Source organism: Ochotona princeps, chromosome 13 (assembly GCF_030435755.1).
Source record: "Ochotona princeps isolate mOchPri1 chromosome 13, mOchPri1.hap1, whole genome shotgun sequence".
Taxonomy (NCBI): Eukaryota; Metazoa; Chordata; class Mammalia; order Lagomorpha; family Ochotonidae; genus Ochotona; species Ochotona princeps.
Window position 1 is genome coordinate 45,888,222 of NC_080844.1, and position 23,989 is coordinate 45,912,210.

The 23,989-nt window shown below is 47.1% G+C and overlaps 1 protein-coding gene across 1 annotated transcript in view; it reads right to left on the bottom strand.

Moving 5' to 3' along the window:
- SEC31B (SEC31 homolog B, COPII coat complex component) overlaps positions 1–22,848 on the bottom strand; it is a 31,894-nt gene extending 9,046 nt beyond the window's left edge. Inside the window, exons 1-16 of the mRNA XM_058671489.1 lie at positions 22,680–22,848; positions 22,021–22,165; positions 20,801–20,934; positions 19,326–19,515; positions 18,850–18,973; positions 10,433–10,628; positions 10,122–10,217; positions 9,098–9,238; positions 8,605–8,747; positions 7,761–7,860; positions 7,484–7,645; positions 6,828–6,962; positions 3,829–4,059; positions 2,081–2,155; positions 1,750–1,848; positions 355–454 (exon numbers count right to left, since the gene is read on the bottom strand). Of these exons, the coding sequence (XP_058527472.1) occupies positions 355–454; positions 1,750–1,848; positions 2,081–2,155; positions 3,829–4,059; positions 6,828–6,962; positions 7,484–7,645; positions 7,761–7,860; positions 8,605–8,747; positions 9,098–9,238; positions 10,122–10,217; positions 10,433–10,628; positions 18,850–18,973; positions 19,326–19,404 (1,681 nt within the window). The 5' untranslated portion in view covers positions 19,405–19,515; positions 20,801–20,934; positions 22,021–22,165; positions 22,680–22,848. The remainder of the gene's footprint in view (positions 1–354; positions 455–1,749; positions 1,849–2,080; positions 2,156–3,828; positions 4,060–6,827; positions 6,963–7,483; positions 7,646–7,760; positions 7,861–8,604; positions 8,748–9,097; positions 9,239–10,121; positions 10,218–10,432; positions 10,629–18,849; positions 18,974–19,325; positions 19,516–20,800; positions 20,935–22,020; positions 22,166–22,679) is intronic.
- Positions 22,849–23,989: the final 1,141 nt, after the last annotated feature.

Below are 23,989 nucleotides of genomic sequence, written 5' to 3' on the forward strand. Positions count from 1 at the left end.
AAATTTGGTGGAGTGTGGCAGGGGCCCAGGTCTCAGAATAACTCTCAAGAGACAGGACTCAAGACCAGGGAGGGGACTTGAGTGGCAGTATCATAGGTGTACAGGGTGCTTGCTCAGCGTGCACGGGGTTCATGGCCTTTTCCACAAGAAGGCAGGACAGGAAAAATACCTTGGGAGAAGGTCTACCACAGGAAAAACCCAGGCATAAACATCTACAGCCAGGAAGAGTAAATCCACCCAGCCTTTGAGGTGGCAGCAGGGAGGTGGGAAGCAGGAAGAGAATGTCTCCTCAAGTCCAAGAACTCTGGGACCACCTACTCCCAAGCAAAACTTCTCTCGCTCCAGGTAAGGTACCTTCTGTGGTGGGGATCTCCCAGGGAGTCATATTCTGAAGGACCAGCTCATCAAAGAAGGCGGAGGAGGTAGAGCTTTCCTCCATGGGAGGTTTGGCAGCCTGGCCAAGGAAGCACAGAGGTGGCTACTTACCGATGAGCCCAGAAGACAGGTGGCTGGTATGGTGGCTCTCTCTGTCTGGCCCCTAATGGAAAAGACTAAAAGAATAGGGGCCAGCCCAGCACAGTAGCCTGTTGCCTGAAGTCCTTGCCTCACATGTGCCGGGATCCCATATGGGCAACTGTTCGTATCCTGGAGCTGGCTGCTCTACTTCCCATTCAGCTCCCTACTTGTGGCCTGGGAAAGAAGCAGTCAAGCAATGGCCCAAGGCCTTAGGACCCTGCACCCCTGTGGGAGACACAGAGGAAGCTCCAGACTTCTGGCTTCAGATCGGCTCAGTTCCGGCCATTGCAGCCACTTGGGGGGTGAATCAACGGACAGAAGATCTTCCTCTCTGTCTCTCTTCCTCTATATATATATATATCTGACTTTGCAATAAAACTAACAAATCTTTTTAGAAAATATAAATAAATTGATGTTATATTGGGACTCTTAATTGACTGGGATGATATTCTACCAGCTCTAACTTCAGACCAGAAATGGTCTCCCCAAGAAACTGTTCAACCCATCTGGACAATAAGTAGCTGGACTCTATGCTTGGTATACATTTGCAAGGAAAGAATCTTGATTGAATTTGAACTGTAATACTGCATCAAGGTGGAGAAATCCACCAGGGGGGAGGGGTGTGGAGAGGGGTGGGAGGATTCCCAGAGCCTATGAAACTGTCACATAATGCAAAATAATTGATTAAAAAAATATATATATATATATAAATAAAATCTTTAAAAGAAGAAGAATAGGGGCCAGCATTGTGGCATAGCCGGTTAAGCTGTCACCTGCCAGCATCCCACATGGGTGACAGTTCATTTCTGATCTAGCTCTCTGCTAATGGCCTGGGAAATGCAGCAGCAGGTGACCCATTTGGGCCTCTGCCATTCACATGGAAAACCCACAAGAGGCTCCTGACCCAGACATGGCTGTTACGACCATTTGGGGAGTGAACCAGCAAATGGAAGACCTCACTTTCAAATAAATAAACAAACAAATAAATCTCTTAAGGAAAAAAAAAAAGAATAACCAAGTAAGGTGTGGGAAGCTCATATTTAAGACACAGCTCCTCTCCCAGATCGAAAGCCTGGGGGCTCTGTGTCTCACTGTAGTGCTAAGAGAGTAAGGAGTCTGAACACTTGTGCAAAAGCTGGGCACCACTGAGAGCAAAGCAAAGGGCCAGGAAGGGAAGATGCCCTAAGGCAGGTCTCCTGTGTCATTAGGGGAGAGGCTGGGCTCCTACTGTACCTTGGGGTAGAAGGCCTGCTTCCTGTTACTGCCCAACTCCTCCTCTTCGGTCTGTGGGCTGTCACCTTGTGCCAAGTCACTTTTCAACCATGTGGCTACCTGCAGAGGGAAACCCATGAGCACTGCTCTTCCTAGTATCTGGCCAAGCTTGCATGATGCTCTCTTCCCACCTCCACACCCCACCAACTAGGTCACTGAGATTTCTGATCTATGTTCTTGGGCGATAGTCTAATGCTAGGAGATAAAATACTTGTACATACATAATTAGCCCCAGTGGGATTCTATTGTTCTTTGCAACAAGTTCATGTTTCTGATGTGGAAAACAGCTTACCTTCTTCTTAAGTTCACCTTTACTGTATCCTAAAAGCTTCAAGAATTTTGCTCTGGAGTCTGGCTCTAAGGTTACCTAAGGAGCAAAGGGACACAGAGAAGTTCCCACTAAATGAGCATGCATCCACCTCACCCTGCTCCAAGCTGCACATTTGTGCCCGTGTACCCTCAGTTATGGTCCTTGGCATCACCAGAGGGGCCTTAGCAGGGCCGTGCATCCTTCCCTTCTTCCCAGCTTCAGCCTGTTGTCAGGATGTGGGTGATGTTAACAAAGCCCCGTGCTCCTTTGGTCTGAGAATCTGACGTCCAGTTCATTTCCTAGCTCTGCTACCCTGGGTGCCTGAATAAGGTTAAAATGCCAGCCAGTTCTAAAGACACTGCCTGTGGCTGAAAAAGTGCATCTGGACTGGGGCAGGTGAGATAGAAGGAAAAGATGCTGATTCCCCTCTCTAGGTATCCCGAATTGCACACTCTTTCTTGTAACTGAACAGGTCCCCTGCAGAGACTCTGGAAGTGAAGCATCTGGATGTGGTACAACGGATATTGGCTCTTGTGGGCCGGTGACTACTAAGTCAGGGCCACTGACACCAGCCCAGGGCACACCTCATCCTCACTGGTGTTTCTGGCTCTTGTGGGCCGGTGACTACTAAGTCAGGGCCACTGACACCAGCCCAGGGCACACCTCATCCTCACTGGTGTTTCTGGCGAGTTGTTGGAAGAGTTCTGAACCACTGTAGGCCCCACTCACAGGACAGGCCCTGCCTGATTGCCTGGGTACTGCCTGCTGATGCCCTATGGCACCTGTTCTTATGCTTCTGAGAAAACTTATGCCAAGCTCAGACCACAGGAGTTGTGGATGGCAGAATGACTAGCTGAGAAGACCACTGGCAACCAGTTTCTCACTCAGCATCTCCCTTAGCTCGGGACCAAGTCTTCCAGAAGTCCCCTTAATCTTCATTAGCTGATCAGGGCTCTTCATTTCTTGCACACTGAGTTATATATTCTGGCTCTGATTTTTCTTATGATCTATCTGGGAGACCTTCTCACTCAATACTCTTCCCTCAAAAATGCTCATCCATGCTCACCTTCCAGAACTGACCCAAAGGACAGCTCTCACGTAGTTTTTCTGTCAGACTGCCCTGCCCTGCAGACACTGCCGCCCCTTGGTTCAGCAGAAAGAAGGTGGAACCCCTGACTGCTCCTCCATATTCTCCCCTCACATCTACTCAGGTAGGACAGCTTGTGACGTCAAAGCCAATGTGAAATTAAACTGGAACAGGAACTGAATCAACCATGCCTCCAAAGGGGAGTGGGCTCTGGAACCTGGGACCTATGACAAGGACTTGCCACTGGTTACTTGAAACAAACCCCAAGTCTGCTTATAGCAAAGTACCCTTTCAACAACCCTCTTTCCTTGCCTTATTCTTTTCTTCCTTTCTTCCCATCACCTTGGCTGCCCTTTGATACAGCCTGTGAGATTCAGTCCTCACACTGGCTCTGCCAGAGTATGTAGGACATCAGCAATGGTTGCAACAAAGAAGGCCTCTCTGTAGTCCCCTCTTCCCAGAACACGGCACCAGTGGCCGCTGAGCCTCCAGTAAAAGGAGCAGACTGTGTTCAGAGAGCAGGAGTAAGGGTGGAGAAGAATACAGTGCCCTGCGTCACAGCACGCACCTCCTGGAGCTCATGGGGACTGACGGGGGCTGACTGGGGCTCAGTTTCCAAGCGTCCTGCCATCAGGGCTCCTACCTTCAGGAACTGCCAGAGCATCTTTTCGTCTTGCAAGGAAGCTTGATGGCTCTTGTTTTGACAGTAATCCAGGAGTTTCCCAGATCCCAGGGCCTCCTGTAGCTCCACCGATCGAGTCAGGAATTCCAGTTCTGTGGTGACTTGACTGATGAAGACAAGGCGGGGGCAAGGCTGTGGCACCTGATGAGCAGGGGTGTTGGGGAGGCCAAAGGTAACTAGCCTCCCACCAAACTGAGAAGGAAAAGCAACAAGAGTAAAAGTCATACATTCAGTCAAAAACTAACAGCAGATCAGGAGCACAGCAAGGCCAAGGCTATTTGGTTGATTCAAGGATAGGCAATCAATAATAAAGCTTCTGGGACAGGACAGGAACTAAATAGCAAAATCACCTCTGAATTTGTAGCCTAAAACTTTTTAAATGGGGCTGGTACCATGGCATAATAGGCTAAGCTGCACCAGAATCCCGCATGGGTGCCAGCTCGACTCCTGGCTGCCCTGCTTCCCACCCAGCTCCCAGCTTGTGGCCTGGTAAAGCAGTAGAGGATGGGACCTTGAGCCTCTGCACCCATGGGGGAGACCTGCAGGAAGCTCCTGGCTCCTGGCTCCTGGCTTTGGGTCATCTCAGCTCCAGCCATTGCAGTCACTTGGGGAGTGAACCAGTGGATGGAAGGTCTCTGCCTTTTCTTCTCTCCATATCTAAATTTTCACTGGAAAAGCAGAAAAAACCAGCTGTGACTGCCAGGGCTGCGCAAGGCTGAAGCCAAGAGCCAGGAATTCCATCCTAGTCCCTCACAAGGATGGCAGGGATCCAAGAACTTGGACTGTCTTCTGCTGCCTTCTCAGGTGAATTAGTAGAAGCTGGATTGAAAAGGGAGGAACCAGAACCTGAACCAATACTCTCATATACCATAATTCGGTCCTGCTCAGCTTAAAACTTCGCCATCAGCTTGAAACTAAACGTCACAGGACTCCTCTCCTTTTCACCTATCCTGGGATCATGATTCACCTGAATACATCAGTATTATAACTTTCTTCATTTCCACACAGCAAAGCAACAACAGTCTTACCTCTTCTTGTCAACGTGCTCATGCAACACACCCCCTCATCCTATTTCCAGTGTTCCTTACTGAAATAGTTTCTAGCCTCTGGTTTTCTTCGCCTCCTCAAATCTAAGCTTTAGATGACCACCCATGGCTTGTACCACCTAAATGCTCCTTTGCCTGTGCAAGGCCACAGGACAGAGCCTAGGTTCCTCTGACTGCAGTGCACAAAGCCCCACAAAGCCAGAGTGAAACCTGTCTGCCCCAGCACCTCTTCCTTCTCATCTCTGTAACTGTTCCACATTCCCAAAGCTTCTTTATCCATAGCATCAACACCTGGGGCATCCTTCTTACCAAACTAGATACTTAATACAAATCAAAGTTCTTCACTCCAGTAATTCTCAATTAAAACTACCTGGAGATGGATCCTGTGACACAGTGAGTAAAGCCACTATGTGAGATGCTGGCATCTCACATAAGCACTAGTCTAAGTCCCAGATGTTCCATTTCCATTCCAGGTCCTTGCTAGTGTACCTGGGAAAGCAGAAGATGGCCCAAGTACTTGGACCCCTGCTACCCAAGTTCTAGGCTCCTGCTTCAGCTTGGCCCAGATCTGGCTATTGTACCCATTTGGCGAATGAACAAGCAGTTGGAAGGCCTCTCTATTCCTCTGTGATTCTGCCTTTCAAATATATATATTCTTCCGAAAAAACACAAGCCTACTTGAAGAGCTATCCACAGTCTGCAAGCACAACCCAGACAATAAAAATAATCTAGGAGAATTCAGATCAGCCATCAGTATTTTTAAATGCTTTCGGTTATTCCAGTGGGTAGCCAAGGTTGACAATTACTGCTTTAGTCTCTATTCAGTTTCCTTTGCCGAGGCTCCCTTTCTTGAGCCTTCCAAGGCACTTAACCAGTCAGGGTTCTGACTTCCCTTGGCATCTACAATACAAAATCCAAACCAGAAGCACGTGCTGAGCAAGTTGCTTTAACTTTTTATACATTTAATGCACGGCAGTTTTACCAAGTGCTTACCTCTATTGCTGCTTGAGGTTCCTGTCCATTCACTAGCTTAAGCTGGGCGGGCATTGCTCTGCACACTTTCCAGGTAAGAGACTAACGTTCTGAGAAGTTAAGCAACTTGCTCAAAATTACTAACAATGACAGCCATATGGTACAAAGTCAGGCCTCTTGACCTCAAAATTCTTCACATTATAACTTCCCCCAGCTTTTTTAACCTTACCACCTCTTGACTGTGGCAGTCTTACCTCCCTGAAAAAACTGCTGGAGCCAAAACAAGAACCTCCATTTCTATATACCTAGGTGTTAAATTCAAACCTAGTCCTTATTTTTTTAAGATTTATTTTATTTTTATTTGAAATGCAGAGTTACAGAGAGAAGGAGAGCCAGATAAAGATAGTTCCACCCACTGGGTCACTTCCGAAATGGCCAGTGCCCAGAGCTGAGCTGATCCAAAGCCAGGAGCTTCTTCCTGATCTCTTACATGGGTGCAGGGACCCAAGGACTTGGGTCATCCTCCACTACTTTCCCAGGCCAAAAGCAGGGAGTTGGATCAGAAGTAGAGCAGCTGGCATGCCAACCAGTGCCCAAATGGGAAACTAGGCTGAAGCCTAGCCTACTATGCCATGGTACTGGCCCCTAGTATTCATTTTTTAAGGATTACTTATTTTTATTTATTTTAAAAGCAGAAAGCAGAGATAAAGAGATATATGGAAAAAGATTGTCCATCACTAGTTTATTCCCAAATGCCCATCACAGTCACAGCTAGCCAAGCTGTAACTGGAAATCAGGAATTCCATCCTGGTGTTCATCAAGCGTGGCAGGACCCAAGGACCTGCACAGACAGACACATAAACATACATACACGCTCAGCTTGACACTGAACCCATGAGAGGCTGCACACACACACACACACACACACACACACACACTTACAGCAAATGAAACACCTGCTGGTCTTCTGATCCATTTTGGGGGCTTTTTCAGAGGCGGTATCAGGGATGCTTGTGCTACTTGCTCAGGCACCTGCATCAACATGAAAGGCTGGCCTTTGCTGAAGGAAGATGAGATCTAGGGGAGAGAGATGCCTGCGTCACCAGCCTGCAGTGGCGACTCGGCAGGGAACTCCACTTAGAAACTCCATGTTGAAGACTCCTTGGAGAAGTCACTGTGACTGTGCAAGGTCAGATGCCCCCTTTTTGGAGCCTAGAGCTGATGCTGGTTGTGAGGGTGGGTCTCCTATGCAGTGGACTCTTGGAAAGCCTACTTCAGTCAATGTCTATAACAGAGTGTGACATGGAACAGGTCTCCAGGAGAGAGGAAGAAAGTCCATTCTCCTGAAGCAGTGGTCCCAGCACAAAGCCAGTGTCCTTGAAGTACTCCAGGGAGCATCCAGTACCACCAGCCAAGGGGAAGGTTCCTGTTTACTGTGGCAGAAACTGACATCCTCCCAGGGAAATGAACCCTCCCACACCTAGAGCTCTGATCTCCCAGCCTCCAGGGCTCCCACTTCTTCCCAGGGCATACATCAACTCTTCCCCACAAATGCAGCAGTCCCTTGCCTCAAGAAGTCTCATCTGAGCCCCTCTAACCTTGTCAGCCTGACTCATGTGCTGGGCTTCCCAGTTCCCTCCCATCACGGAGAACACACTGATCCAGCCATCAAGGGAAGCAGCTGAGAACAGTGGAGGGAGCCGAGGGCACCACTGCACGTCCAGACTCCAGCTGCCCTGGGTGGTCAGCCTGTACACCACCTGGTAAGACGGAACACAACCATGAGGTCCCATCTAGTCCAGGAACCACCGACATAGGTGAGACAAACCTATGGGACTCCATGCCCCCCGCCCAGGCACAGAAGGGCCAGCCCACCTCACTGCTCTCCAGGTTCCAGCACAAGATCTGGTTGTCCTTGGCGCTACTGAGTAGTAGCTCAGCATCAGCCTGACTCCACGACATTGATAGGATTCCCCTGAAAGGGGGAAGAAAGAACTAACACTTGTGAAATGTCTGAAATGGTTAAATTTCCTCACATATCAAAGGCAAATCCTGGCCATATAAAATGAGTGCTTTCACTTCAAAATGAGGAAAATGAGTTTTCGAAAACAACTTTCATATTATGGCAAAGCCAAAACCCCAGCCAAAGGGACTGTGCCCTGTGGTCCACCTGGGTCACCGCAGAGTGGCCTCTTTTCACTGAGCACAGAGTTAAAAGGATTAGGAAGGAGTCAGTGTGAATCACACAAGCATCTATCCCTATCACTGTATGCAACCAAAGCTCCCTAGGAGGGCTAGGGTAGTATGGTTGGAAGCAAGGGCATGCGGAGTTGCAGTGTCAGGGGCAGGCACCACCACAGGACAGACAGAAGCCAAGCTGCTTTATTTCGGCAGTCTTAGAAAAAGTAACTTTGTCATCTGGAGAAATGAACATGATCCTCAGATCAGGGCACAGGGACTCTCACAAGAAGACTAAACACTGGTTCCAATACTCCTAATGACTACAGCCCCATCCCATTTCTGGAAGTTAGCTGGGCTTCAGGTTGTTCTCCACAACATCAGGGCCTACAGGACTTCCTCCAGGGTAGGGCTGGTGTGAGGACTGGGTCACTGTGTATTCACCAGCAAGGATATGAAGCCAAAGAGAATGTTCTTGAGTTATCCCAGACCAGTTACCTCCACCATGCCCTCAAGGATGCTGATGGCTAAGAGATGCTACCTGCTGTGGCTCTCTAGCACCTTCAGGGGTGAGGAGGCAAAGCGCAGGTCCCACAGCTGAACCACGGGGAGACGGTCATCTTCTGAACACAGCAGTAACTGGGTGGCTATGTCTGGGTGCCAGGCTAGGCCTGAGCAGTGCATCTGCAAACAAAGCAGACCACAACAGGTGATGTAACCTAATAGTTCTGGCCATGAACTTCCTCTGCCCAAGAGGAATCAAACACCCTGAGAAGATTTTTGTGAATCTTCTATGTGACCGAGAACACCTTAGCCATCTGACAAACAAGCAATAATCATAAATAAGTCAAGAAAGGCAGAAGCCTCCAGATCGGCTCTGTTTAAATTCCCTGAACCTCCACACTGTAAGAAAACTACTAAGGAGCTAAATCTACATGCCCACCAGCTGAAAGCATACACTTGGCCAGGTGGAGACTGCCAACTGCTGGACAGAAAAGCCAGCCCAGACCCACGTTCTGGCCTGCAGTACTCACTCTGTTGCTGTGGTCACTGACTTTGATGATAGGTTCATTCTTCCTGAGATCCCACACGACTGCCTTGCCACTGGGGTGAGCAGAAGACAAAATGTGTTGGACTTGCCGGTTCCAAGAGAGAGCCCTGATGTCTTCTGGGGGCTGCTTGGGCAGAAAAGGGGCAAGGGGAAAAGAGCTTGTCACCTCCTGGACCATGTGACATCTGCTACTCCATTGCTCCCAACAGCCCACCGTAGGTTCAAGAACAGATGGGGAGCTATCCAAACCAAGACCGTCTCAGGAAGCTTAGAGCTGGCTGTCTGTGGGAAGTCTCTGGGGTATTGGTATAGAAGTGGGGAGGGAATGGCAGGCACACGTTAGTTTTACTCCTACCCCAAAATTCTCCTAAGAGAATAGAATCAAGATTGAGAAACAGCCCCTCACCTAGCACAAAGACAGAGGGAGAGGAGGAGGAAGGCGAGGGAAGGAGGAAAACACAGATGCCCAAGACTCGCACTTTCAGGGCACAAGGTACTGTCACATTCGTATTTTACTTACCGTACAGTACTGTAAGCATAAGACAGAGCAGCCAGGAAGCAAAAGGATGGGCCCAGTTACAGACTGACAGACACTTAGAGACTGAGGACGCACAAGATCCCCGCTGCCTACGCCGCAAAAAAGGGCCTTACTCTCGCTTCCTCTCCTCTGAGCCTGGGACCCTACCCAACACTGCCAAAGCTAAACTGTGATAACTAGCACTCCCTCCCCTTCTCAGCATCTCCTCATCCCCTGCCCTTTATCCCGTCTGGAAACTCCTGGAACAGCTAAAGACTCCATTCCAGCCACTGCACACACTCCCCCTCCCCCAGTCTCCAACACAGCTCCAGCTGGCTGCCGGCTGTCAGTCTATGGAGCTTTATTGCCCTCCAGTGGTAAACTTCAAAATCTCTCATGCTCTAGTTGGCTCCATGACTGTAACACTACAGGGAAAAGGCAACTGCACACTCTAAGCAGGGCCCTCAGCAGGGGTACAGGGCCTCCTCACCTGTGATTTGGATCCTGGCATCATTGGCACACTCATATTATTCAAATCCCAAATGAAGATTTCCGAATCACTGGCCCCAGAGGCCAGGAGGTTGCCCTGCATGAAGAAAAGAGGTATGGAGAACATACCCTGCCAGGAAGAGCTGAGAAGAGAAAAGGGGCCAAAGATCCCCATCTGGGCCTATCTAAGGCTTCCCCTGTAACAACCTGGAAAGGATCCAGAGTTACAGACCAGAAGCCCCACAGTGAACGCTTCCATTCAGACCTGTTGCTCCATGGCTTGGCCATGTTTGATCAACTGAAAGGTAGTACCTGGAAAGGATTAAAGTCGAGGGCTCTGACAGCCCCCGTGTGCTTCTGCCTCTGGGCAATCACAGGCTCTTTCCCCGAAGACAGGATGTGGGTCACATTGTACAGAGTAAGCATGCCATTGTCCCCGCCGCCTGCAATAACCCCGGAGCCTTCCAGAAGCCCATTGCCAAAGCTCCCCCAGATCAGCTTGTGAAACCTACAAAGAGGAGGAACTGGCATCAGCATCAACTTAGGTCTATGTCAGGAAGGCAGATGGCAGGTTCCTCCATCAGCCTCTGCCATCAGCAGACATCCCCACTCCAACCCAGGACCAACCTGTCTCTTTCATTCCCCCAACCCTGCCCCCAACAGAAGGGCACTGCCTTCTGAACAACTACCCTACTTCTATTACACCAGAAATCAAGAAACATCTACTGCCGGACTGGGTGGCAATATTCTGTTGTTTTGTTGTTGTTTAATCAACATTGGAGCTACATCAGCCCTGTGATAATTACTTCAAACAGATGATGTCATCTAAGTCTCACAAATTCAATACTTAGGTAACATAGCTTATGTACTTACTGAACTGTCTCTTTGGACTAGGCACTACCTTAAATACATGTATTAGCTGATTCAATGTTTAAAAACTCCATGAGGTGTTACTATTACTTCTATTTTCTTTTTTTTTTTTTTTTTTCTATTTTCAACTGAGGAAATGGAAACCAAGACGTTACACAACTTCTGTACACAGAGCTTGTTGTTTTATTTGCATTTGACATCTAGGAAATGCAGAATCAATGTTTAAAATCAGGGTCATCTGGGCCCAGCAGCTTAGCCTAGCGGCTAAAGTCCTTGCCTTGAACTCGCCAGGATCCCATATGACGCCGGTTCTAATCCCAGCAGCTCCACTTCCATCCAGCTCCCTGCTTGTGGCCTGGGAAAGTAGTCAAGGACAGCCCAAAGCTTTGAGACTCTGCACCCCTGTGGGAGACCGGGAAAAAGTTCCTGGATCCGACTCTGGATCGGCATAGCACCGGCCATTGCGCTCACTTGGGGAGTGAATCATCAGACGGAAGATCTTCCTCTCTGTCTCTCCTTCTCTCTGTATATCTGACTTTCCAATAAAAATAAAATAAATCTTCAAAAAAATAAAATAAAATCAGGGTCATCTTATTGCAGAGCTGAGCTCCCAAATTAGAAACTGCAGCCTCCTGCTGAGAGAAGCATCCTAAATTCTTCTGTGATGGATAAAAAGCAGATCTCAGGGCCTGGCGTGATAGCATAGTGGTTAAGGTCCTCGCCTTGCACGCCCGGGATTCCATATGGGCACTGGTTCTAATCCCGGCGGCCCTGCTTCCCATCCAGCTCACTGCTTGTGGCCTGGGAAAGCAGTCGAGGACAGCCCAAAGCCTTGGGACCCGGCACCCGCATGGGAGACCCGGAAGAAGCTCCTGGCTCCTGGCTTCAGATTGGCTCATCTCTGGGCCATTGCAGCCGCTTGGGGAGTGAGTCATTGGACGGAAGATTTTCCTCTGTCTCTCCTCCTATCTGTATATCTGACTTTGCAATAAAAAAAAAATAAGTCTTTTAAATAAAAAAGAAGCAGATCTCAAAGCCAACAAAATGCCATCTCTTCTCCTCTCTCTGCTATTTTGCTGCAATGGGCCAGTCCTAAAGACATGGAGGCACAAAAGGGATAATTGGTACACTTGGAAGGCATTTTTCCTGCTTTCTGAGGATGCTTTCATCAAGACACTGAGAGTCTTGCACAAAGAAGTTGCACAAAACAAAGTTTACCCTGGATTTCCTACAGAAAAATTCGAGTCTCTGGCAAAGCCCCAAAGGAAGGCATGCAAAATCCAGCAAGCCTTTTAGGTGGTCAGTCTCCTACTTCACGGCTGCTAGCCAAGGACATTTTGACAGTCCTCCTGAGAGCCAGATTTCACATGAAATGATGGCTCAAGATCCCTAACTGCAATGAAATATTCCCAGATCCTGGAACAGTCAGCCAAGGAACTGAGTAGGGTAATTAGGCAGGAATTTGCCTGATCCATTACCAGAGCAGTCACCCTGTTGGAAGTGAAGGGTTGAGCCTAGTTCAGACCTGGTCAGCATGTGAAAGCAAACAACAGTTAACACAAAGGTAGTTCTATGGCTGTTGCTGGAAAGGCTGTTTTCTAAGGCTGCACTGATCTTTACAGTGCAGAACAATGATCTGTCCTGGGCTCAAGAGGCTCCCTACTAGCTAAGGACTGGATCTCAGTGTGGATGGAGGACAAAGTCAACGGAGTGACTGAACAATCTACCATGAATGACATGGGAACCTGGGAAGATGATGGTCACTGAGAAAAACTCACATGGGAATGGGGAGGCTGCCATGATCACTGTGGTCAGAGCAGACAAGCCAGAGAGCAGAGGAAAAGGCAACTAAGGGAGGCACCAAGGGGAGGGAGAAGGTGGTTCCCTCAGGCTGGCTGCAGCGTAGAAAACAGGGTAACAGTATGCAAGGGGAAAGTACACTTCGATTGTTAACCACCTCACTAGTGAGGGGGATGCTGGTGCCTAAATAGCTTGTGAGAGAGAACTCTGGGAGAATGGGAACACCTGGATCAAGTGAAGCAAAGAAGGAGACAGGACTAGTCAGTGGGCCCAAGGAGTGTCAATCATCTCTGGTCTACAAACAGGAAACAAGAGATAGCTGTTCGTGTGTGTGTGCAATGTGTGGTCGTGCAGGTATGGAGGGCAGAGGGAACAAATACTGTAAAATGTTAACAACTGATGACCAAGTGAAGGTCATATGAGTGTGTATTGTACTATTCTGAAACTTTCCCATAAATTTGAGTTTTAAAAATGTTAGGGACAGGAGTTAAGTTGCCACTTTTGGGACATCCACATCCCATGTATTGTGCTGGTTTGAACACTGGCTCCTTTGTGTCCAGCATCTCACTGAGGTGTACCCTTGGAGGTAGCAGGTGACGGCTCAAGTCCTTGGGCCCCTGCGACCCACATGGGAGACCCAGAAGGAGTTCTAGACTCCTAGCCTTGGCCTGCCAGTTTCAGCTATCATAAGCATTTAGTGGGGATGAACAGTAGGCACAAGATCTCTTTAAAATAAATTAATTTTTAATTTAAAAAAATGAAAAAAAAATGTTAAGACAGCCTGAAAAATAGGAACTGACAGATTTAAAGAGAAGGCAAGAGATTGAGAGAGAGGTAGACAAAGAATGACTGGGTTGGGCCAAAGCAGGAGCCCAGAACTGAATCTCGGTCTCCTTCGAGGGGGCCATGCACTCAAGCACTTGAGTCACCACTGCTACTTCTAGGGTACACATTCGTAAGAAGCTAGAATTTGGGAGCAAAGCCAGGCACTCTGATGTGGTGTGCAGGCATCCACAGTGGGTATCTTATCCACTGTATCAAACATGCTAAACCCTCATGAGATAGGCTGACTTTTCTACTGAGGAAGCTTCCAGATCAATGATGAGAATGCAGAGAACATACAGCACCACTGAGTGACAGGTGCTACCAAAATAAACAAACAGGTTCTTGGACTATAATCAGACCCTTGTGAAACAGCATCCCCGGAGACAGGCCCCTGAGTGGTTCCAACAAACAGCCAGGGCTGAGAATCCCTACAGTAGGAAGAGGCCCTGTGCCAGCTGCAAATAGCAGGGGAAGACCCTGAGTTTCATAAAGACAGAACTCTGCTTCTAGAAAAACGAAGAGAGATGAGGCTGAAAAGAAAAAACTGAGGCCTGTGATATCAGGACAGGATACTGGCTAAGCTCGCAGGAGACCAAGCCTTAGCACCTTAACACTAGAGATACCCATTGTACAAATTCTTGCTTCCATCATATACTCACTTTGTTTTAGAGGTTCTGCTTTTATTTTCTTAGTAAGGTTCTCAATATTTACATTCGTGAACTAAGATGAAAAAGTTTTCCCACATCCTGGCCAAAATCCTTAGGGCAATTCAAGCCTCCTTAAAAGTCAGACAGAGCAAGGAAGACATTATCCAAGCTGTAGAACAAAGACGGTGGAGCAGAACAATGCCCTTGTGCGAGGTAAGCCTCTTTTCTGAAACCCATTAAACATCAGGCCACTCTACATCTACTACACATCCTGAATTTACACTGGAGAAAGTAGGGCTGCGGATGTTGAATGATGCACCGAGAGAACGATAACTGTCAGAGCAAGAAATTGAACCAGTTCTGATTGACAACAAAGCTGATGTTCTCTCTATTCAATAATGTTGATGCCTCTAGGGGGAAAAATGCAGGAATTCAGAACAGGGAAACTAAGGAAAGCACCCCACATAATAGTTTTCTGGCATGGTGTTGTCCCTTATATAGGCACCTGAGGGGAATCACAATGCTAAAGACCAAGAATTGAGATAAAGGTAGAATGAGGAAAGATCACACACTTTCTCCATTTTGCCAGAAGATGGATCCTGCAGAAGCGGTGACGCCCACTCAGAAACCTAGAACATCAGGGTAGGCAGGGTGGGATGCGGCAGATCACACTGAGCTCTGACCTCATTCAGCCATAGCTGCTGGATCCTTAGTCCATGAAATAAACCATGTATTACTCTTGCAGAGATCTTTACCTTGAACCTAACAGTCCAGATGTCACTTGCTTTGGTGCATGTGCTAAGCCATACAGATTCTGATTGCATACAGAAGCATCTACCGACACATTCTCTTTAGGCCCATCAGAGCCGCAGGCAGATAATATCCCTCAAGGGTTAACTGAAAGGGGAGCCTCAGAACCCAAACTCGGCTAACACATGGGTTCAGTAAAAAGGGTAAGCAGAGGAAGGGTGAAGGTTTTTGAAAAGTATGTGTTTACTAATGATGAAGAGAGTTAAAAAAAATAAAAGGAAAGGAAAAACAGAATACAGGGAAGGAGAGACTGAACATCAGATCTGAATTCAAGTCTTGGCAGGTCTAAAGAGTTGCTTGTAAGTAATTTTTATATATATACATAACTGAGGAAATCAAAGACAACTGATTTATTTTGTCCAAAGTCACACAGCTATATTAGTATCATAGTCAAGGCTACAACAGAACTGTGCTTCCAACTACATGGTACACAAGATGACATGGAAAAGAAAATAGAAATGAAAGTATAAGGGCCCGGCGGCATGGCCTAGTGGCTAAAGTCCTCGCCTTGAACGCCCTGGGATCCCATATGGGCGCCGGTTCTGATCCCGGCAGCTCTACTTCCCATCCAGCTCCCTGCTTGTGGCCTGAGAAAGCAGTCGAGGACGGCCCAATGCATTGGGACTCTGCACCCGCGTGGGAGACCCGGAAGAGGTTCCAGGTTCCCGGCTTCGGATCGGCGTGCACTGACCCGTTGCGGCTCACTTGGGGATTGAATCATCGGACGGAAGATCTTCCTCTCTGTCTCTCCTCCTCTCTGTATATCTGACTGTAATAAAATAAATAAAATCTTTCAAAAAAAAAAAAAAAAGAAATGAAAGTATAAAACCAAAGATGGACTCCCAAAGAAACTGTTGAACATATCTATACAAAAGGATACTGGACTTTCTGACATTGTACCAACAGTGTCAGGGAACACTTAAATAACAGACTGATGGACTTATGACTGCTTATGAAGGACTAGGCCATTGTAATAATATGGGGGATATCGGTCAGGGGGTGGGAATTTGGGGAGGGGAAAGGGAAATCCCAGACCCTATGGAATTGTACCATAAAATTCAAAATTAAAACAAATAAAAATTCTAAAAGAAAAAATAAACCCAAGGATAAATGCTTCTATATCTCCCAGTCATCTTGGTCAAGAGCGTGTGATCTTGACTTTTGAGTAGGTGACCTCACCCAAACTGGAACAAATGAGTGAGGAAACAAGAAAAGATGCTTTCTTCAGAAAGGCCTCAGCACGACTGTATCAACAGTAGTCTCTCACAGGTCCTTGCAAATGAGAACCAATCTTCATCACAGTTATAGAGGTAGAAAAGGAGAAGTAGAAATGAAATATTATCCATAGAGTTTACTGTACTGTTTATTTTGGTTACTTGCCCAAACTCCTGAATGCTGGAGGAGTGGTTGGAAATGAAATTTGTGATTCTCAAGTTCAGTATTTACATACCAAAGTGTCCCTCCAGCCTTGTTGGCTGCACCACAGACAGCCCACCACTCCCTCCGCCCCACCCCCAAAAGCTCTTAAGGCACAAAGACTAACTGAAGACTGGCTGGAACAGCTGAAGTTTTGAAGTGCTGGATGGAAGGCTCACTTTGGCAACCCAGAAGTTTGTCATAACACTCATTCACTCAACAAATATTTATTAAATATAGTAGCAGGCACTGCTATAGCTACTGCTAAAGATAAGGTGAGCAGTTAATAAAACAGAAAAATCTCAGCCTGCATGGATCTTAGAATTCAGTTTCAAGATTTCTGAAACAACTATATTGCCTCTTTCTTAGGAACGCTCAGGTGTTAGGACCCACTGCTGTGCTTAAGGCATTGCTCCACTTGTTGGAAAGGCCCTTGCCCACTGCTCACTTTTCTTATCTCCATGAGAACAAACAAGCTTGATAGCTCACCCTCTTTCAGCAGCCCTTTCTGAAATACTTGCTTAGGGACTAGGAATATCTCCCGATTATTGCTAAATGGCCCAGTGCCTATTCTTCAAATGTTGCAAGCCTTAGAAATAAAAAGCAATGTAAAACACTGCAAAATAAGAGATAGCTTCACACAGTGTTATCAGAATTCAGGAAAGGATGAATAATAACTAACCTCTCATGATTGGATTAGACCATGAAAAGAAAGAAAAGGGTACTTAACCTAAATATTTTAAAATTCTGATTTGAGAGGCAGAAAGGGAAGGAGAGAGAGAGAGAGAAAGTATTCTTATTAATGGATTCAATTTCTTAATGTCTGCCAGGAACCAGGAACTCAATCCAGGTCTCCCACATGGGTGGCAGGAATCCAATCTCTTGAGCCATCACTGTTCCCTCTTGGGGAAGGAGTTGGAGTCAGAAGATAAGTCTTGAACCCACATATTAAAATATAAGATGTGACTCTTTACCAGTATTTTAACTATTAGACTAAATGTTCACCCCTTTCTGCCTAAATGATCCCATTCATTTCTCAGAGGAACCAAGGAATGTACAGAGGGTTTATCAATCATCAAATGGAATGTTGCCTTCTAGACCAATAATCTCGAAGCAGAGTAGATAATTCATGGCATACAAGAAAAATGACATATATAATGGAAAATGCTGGAAATCACACTATATCAATACTATAATAATACATTGATATTATGCACATACAATATGCAAATGATAGATCATATAATATTATATACGTAACTTTCACTTTTTCCCTGATAGTATGAAAGTGTGGAGGTTAAGATGCTGCATCCCCTAATGGAGCACCTAGATTTGATACTCAGTTCTGGTTCCTGACTTCAGATTCCTGCTAATACAGACCAGGGGAGGCAGTGGTGATACTAATTGGGCTTATACTACCCTTTGGAAGCCCTGAACTGAGTTTCTACCTGCTGGCTTTGGCTCAGCCCAGTCCTGGCTCTCACAGAAATGTGGGAACTAAACTAGAAGGTGGGAATGTTCTCATTCTATCTTCGTGCTTCTCAAATAAATTTTTGAAAAGTCCAGACCATTGCTTCAAATTACAAGCCCTCACCTGTACACACCTTTAGAAGACAGGGTTATAATGGAACGAATGTGGCCTTTGAATTTAGACAGGCATGACTGAAATCCTAGCCTCTCAGCATTGCCATCTTCCCTGTGTAAATTCAAAGGAATTGTGTTTATCTCTTAGGCTTATCCTGATGAGAGAATGAAAGGACACAGAGTGCATAACACAATGTCTGGCAGGCATACATGGGTCATTGAATGAGAGAGTAACTAGCTTAGCAAGGCCTACAATGCTTCCCTGTATCCTTTTCTGACAAAAGAAAGAGAACGAATCAGCCTCTGCTCACTGCTGTTCTACTGCATCAGCCCTGAAAGTCAGGACTCCCCACCCACCAGAACTCAGTGCCCAGTGCCCAGTCAGTGCCCGAGAGCCATGAGGAGAGGACCATTTGCTCTCCTGGTGGGCAGAGAAGAGAGATCTTGTGTAAGATTATTGTCTTCACAAGAGCCGAGGGAGGAAGGAGCTCTCCTCTCTGGGTCCAGGGAGAGCTCAGGCCCACAAGGGTCTAGGCTTGTGAGCGACATCTTGATCACATGTGCTGGGACTGAAACTGTTACTGCTACTGACCAGAAAGATGCAGTAGTTGTTTCCAAAATTCTCTTGCAAGATAAGCCCACAGTCAACTTCTCTCCAACTTGGAGGAGTTTTCTCCACTGACTTGTCTCCACATGACCTCCGAGAAGCACATACTACTCCCAGGGCTTCTCATCAGGACCTGCCTCACACACGCATTAGCAATTTAGATGTAGTACCTGCTTGAGGCAGGAAGGACTCCCTTGCATTTCAATTCCAGAGAAGGGTCCCTGAAATCAACCTCAAAGATTTCCAGTGTACCACTTGTGTTAAAGGAGGCATCTAGCTGCTGGGCAGATGTTCCTATGCCAAAAAAAAAAAAAATAAGAAAAGACAGCCTATCAGCAACCAAATATGCATCGACTTAGTGTACAAATTGCTTAGAGAGTGGAGAGGAGCAAAAGGAGAGGGCTGGGTAAATCTTTTTTTTTTGGGGGGGAGGGGTAAATCTTTTCACAAAGAGCAACTCAAAAAGAGATCAAAAAGGCATGGCATGCCTAGCCTGGAGCCATGGTCCAAGGCTGTCTCCAGGTACCCAAAACATTTAACCCTCCCATGATTCAAAAGCTTTCTCAGATACTCAATTAAGGATTCAGATACTAAGTTTCCCATTCACTTATGTATGTCCAGTGGATCCAAGAGCACAGAATATTACCTGTCGCCAGACACACAGGGTACTGACTGGCTGGGCTCCAAGCTTGCACAGCTGGTTGCTCAAGTTTCTTCAGCTTCATGGTTGGTCCTGCAAGTGGCAGAAAACTGACATGGCCAGTGGCCCATTCAGAATAGAAATAGCAAGCTCTTGGCTAGACCCAGGGAGCATCTGGGGACAGGAGATCTTGTTTCTGTCTCCATGAGGTGGGATGTTTCAGGGCAACACAGGACAACAGACACGGACAAGACCACGTGCAGATTTTATGGGTTATGTCTGCCCAGTTACCTTAAATTTTATGCTTTAAATCCCAAAAGATATTTAACCCCCCAGGTTGCCACAATGATAACCAAAGGTGATAATCACTAAACCAGGTAGTCTCTCAGTGATTTTGTCCATTTCCTTGGATTTAAATATAAACTTGCTGATCACTCCCAAATCTGTATCCCCAACAGAAATCTCTACCCTGAGTCCCAAATTCTTATACACAACTATTAATTATTGCTATTTTCACTTGACATACCTAGTCTGTCTACATTGGAACTCTGTTTTACCACTTTATCGCTATACATTTTTCTGTTCTGTTTTTAACCCAGAAAACCTGAAAATCACCCTCGATCCCTCTTTCTCCCTCACTCCTTTCTAACGGGTCATTTACCTCCAAAGACATATTTTCATCTACTTTTCCCTACCTCCACTGATGGCTGTCCATCTGAAGATCCTTCTCTCAGTTTACTACCACATCTTACAAGCAGCTGTCTCCTTGCTCCTCACTTGGGCCAGCCTCCAAGCCACTCTCCACACAGCAGCAGGAATGCACTTCTAAATATTTGTAAAAATTTGATTTTTGCAACCTATGCTTTAAATCCTCCAGTGATTTCTTTCCATCACATTCAGAATAAAATCCAAATTCCAGCCTATAGCCTATCACTTCAACCTTATCTCTCACTGATTTTCCTCTTACTCACCTTTTTTCATTTCTCGACTTGTTCCTACCTAGAGCCTTCGCAAAATCTGTTCCCTATACTGACAACTTTTCCCTTCCCTGTCTTCATGACTGGCATCTTGTCATTGGGTCTGCTTCTTAACCTCTTCAGAAAACTGGATCACTCAATCAAAAACAGCATTGGTTTTCTTTTTCCTGGAGATTTACAATTACACATTCATTGATTTTTACAGTGCTGGTCTCTTTCACTGGTATATAGGCTCCATGAGAGCCAGCACAGTGTCTGCCTTGCTCACCATGCTGTAAGTAGAGCCCAAACCAATCACTAGCCCCCATTAAGGAATCAATAGCCCCCATTAAGGAATCAATAAGCACTTGTTGAGTGAATGTAAGTGGATATCACTTTAATATATGGTTTTCAGTCTAGTCCTAATACGTATTCAAAGTCCTCTCCTCAAAGACTAGCAAATAGAAGGCTTTTTTTTTAATTTCTCAACTTGAGAGAGGAAACCTGAGACCTGCTATGATCTACCTGATTAAACTAGTCAGGTTGGTCTTGCCAAGATGTCCAGGGGACCTATTTGAAGTCAACAGGAGCACACCATACTATAAGACTCGCCAGTGCCACCTGCTGGTCACAGTCATTTTCATGTTTCTGGGGAAATACTAATAAAAGTGGGAGCTGAGATTAGCAACGTGCCTTTGACGTGTACATCATTCTCTCAATGGCTCTGTAAGCTAGGTACTTTTGTATCTGCACACAACAGATAGCTCGCCAGGCTGGGATGTGAATCCCAGTTGGCTTCAAGAACCTGTACGTTTTAACCATAAACCCCATAAATGGTTTATATTGCTGACAGTCTAGGAACGGGAAACAAGTGCTCTTAATTCACTTTGCTCGGAGGCACTTGTTCACAAAGGGGGGCACCTATGTAGTCAGAAAGGCCAAGGCAGTGAGGGGTGCAATGCAGCTGGGCGGGCACAAGAGGCGGGGACCGGCCAGCAGACAAGAGGGCCACAATCAGGTGTGCAGAGGGCGCCGGCCACCCCTCCGGCCACTCCCTGAAAGGACAGGCAGCACAGCCCTCACCCCCGCGGAGGGGCGGCGCGCCAGTCCCTAAGCACAGCCCCTCCCGCCAGGGCAGCACACAGTCAGGACCCAGGACGCGTGGGAAGGGGTGACGGCAGCGCTGGAGAGAGAGGAGCTCGGCACTCCGGTGCTGCAGGGAGTGGACTCGGCTCCAGTCCTAGGACTGATGGAGTGGAGGTCCTCGAACAGCGCTCCGACCCGAGCCTTGCGGGCGAACAGGACCCGCATGCGGGGCCAGGCGCTACCCAGGTTTCCTCAGTGGACAAGCCCCCGCCGCGTTCACTTCAGGGACTCTTCTGCGGGGTTGGCGGGACCCCAGACCAGCCAGAAAAACCAACCTGCGCGGAGGGCCCAGGTCAGAGGTCAGGCAGCGCAGCTAGTGCTGATCCTTTCGGCCGGCGCTCGGGACGGCGGCTCCGGAGGACCAAAAGTAGTCCTGGTCCCAGCTGGGCATTGCGGTCCACAGGTTCTTCCAGGAGCAGGGCCGATAACCCCGGGCGGACTCAGACAAAATTAGGATCACGGCTTTTCACTCAGTCTTCCCCACCTGCTCTGATTGGTAGGTCAGATCCTGCACTAGTTAAGTTCTGGTCTGTTCAGCCAGACTCCCAGGGTAGCCTCTGAAAAAGGAAAATTACTAAGCCAACTCATTATCTACTTACTGAAGCGGGAGAACAGCAGACTTTAGCCCCAGGAGCTCTCAGTGGAATCCACTTAGTTGAAAAAGGTAAAGAAGCAATCGAGGCCGTATAGGAATGGCAGTGAGTGGTTCACCGTAGCCCAGCAATAACTGGTGCCCCGGAGCTGCTGGTTGGATTAAAGGCCAGGAAGTGTGAGAGGTTTCTGGAACACGAGCTGGGTAGGATTTCTGGAAGCTACGCAAGCTAGCAAGCTATCGGCAAGGATGCAAGGGGCTTAACTGGTAAATAAGTTGCCCGGCATCTCATTCCTCGAATGAAAGAGGCCGTGGACGGGGAGGAAGCAGATTGTTAAATACCAGCTCATCTCTACAGCTAACTAGGAGCCACTGATAATTAAGAGCAGGGTTGCAGTCGGAGGTGATGAAAAGCCTGCGTTAATACAGCGGTCATGATTGAAAGAAAGCGTGAGAGGCTCATGACTGGTAACTGTAAGGAGTCAAGATTGTTGCGATTTTACAGCCTGGGAGACCAGAAAGAAACCGGATGCTCTTTAGAGCTAAAGAATGCAAGCAGGTGGAGAGAATTACATTTATGTTGAGGGAATTGTTACACACATAGCCCAAAAATGTCTGTGGGCAGCCTAAGATTTTTTAGTTGACATAAGTTGATCCAAAACTTACTTAATGCTTGAATTCGGTATTCTTGCCTGATAATACCCACAAAGGGGGGAACTGGCGATTGTAGAGTTCCTTTTCACGTGGCCTTGGGACTCAAGAAGAAATACAGGGAACAATTTTAGGGAGCTGTGTTTGGTCCACTTCATACCTATTCTTGATCTTAGCACTAGACAAGGCTTAAGTTCACGGTGAACCTTGGGCAACACCTAGCATCAGAAAATGAAGTGCTGGGCCCAGTGCAGTAGCCTTCTGGCTAAAGCCTTTGCCTTGCAGGTACTGGGATCCCATACGGGCGCCAGTTTTAATCCGGGTTGCTCCACTTCCCACCAGCCCTCTGCCTATTGCCTGGGAAAGCAGTACAGGACGACACAAAGCCTTGGGACACCTGCACCTGCGTGGGAAATCTGGAAGAAACTCCTTGCTTCAGATTGGTTCACCTTCAAGCTGTTGCCGCCACTTGGGGAGTGAACCAACAGACGGAATATCTGTCTCTATTTCCCTGCGTATCTGCCTTTCCAATAAAAATAAGTAAATCTTAAAAAAAAAATTGTAACCGGTAAAAACTCCAAAATAAATTTGAACCGAGTAGCACATGAGTAAAACAAAAGTGCTTTTACCTCAACTCAGGCATCTCTCAGGAATTCTTTGGGCAGGCATTTGGGGCAGTGGTTTAATCACCTCCTGCGACACTCACACCCTGCATCAGGGCACCTGGTTAGAGTCCTGGCTACCCCAATCCAGCCACCTGCAAACCGGCATCCTGGGAGGGAGCAGATGATGGCTCAAGTGTTTGAATCCTTGCCATTCACGTGGGAGACCCAGATGGAATCCCAGACTTGGATTCAGCCTGGTGCAGCCCTGGTTATAGAGGCATTTCGGGAGTGAACCAGAAGGTAGGTCTCTTTAAATAAAATGGAAAATAAAAATCTGCAAGAAGTCCATTCACCTTGTTTTGTAACTGCTAGTCTCCTAGGTAACTATTTGAAGGCAGTTTTGTCTTCTCCATTTTCCTATCCCTAAGGACCGGTGTGTCAATACATTTTAGACACAGATATTTGTTAAATGCACATCAAATACTATAATGGACAGAGAATTAAAACATAAAAAGCCAATGGGGGCCTGCAAAGTGGCAAATCAGAATAAGCACCCACTCCCACATCTCATAAAGGCTGCTCCCACAGTAACAGAGACCTCTACCTAATAGGAACAGACATGCTTCCACAGCTCACACTGAACTTGGCCTTTTATGGGACAGGTTTGTAGGCAGTATGATTGCCATTTAAGAACACGTCCCTGAAGGAACACAAAGACTT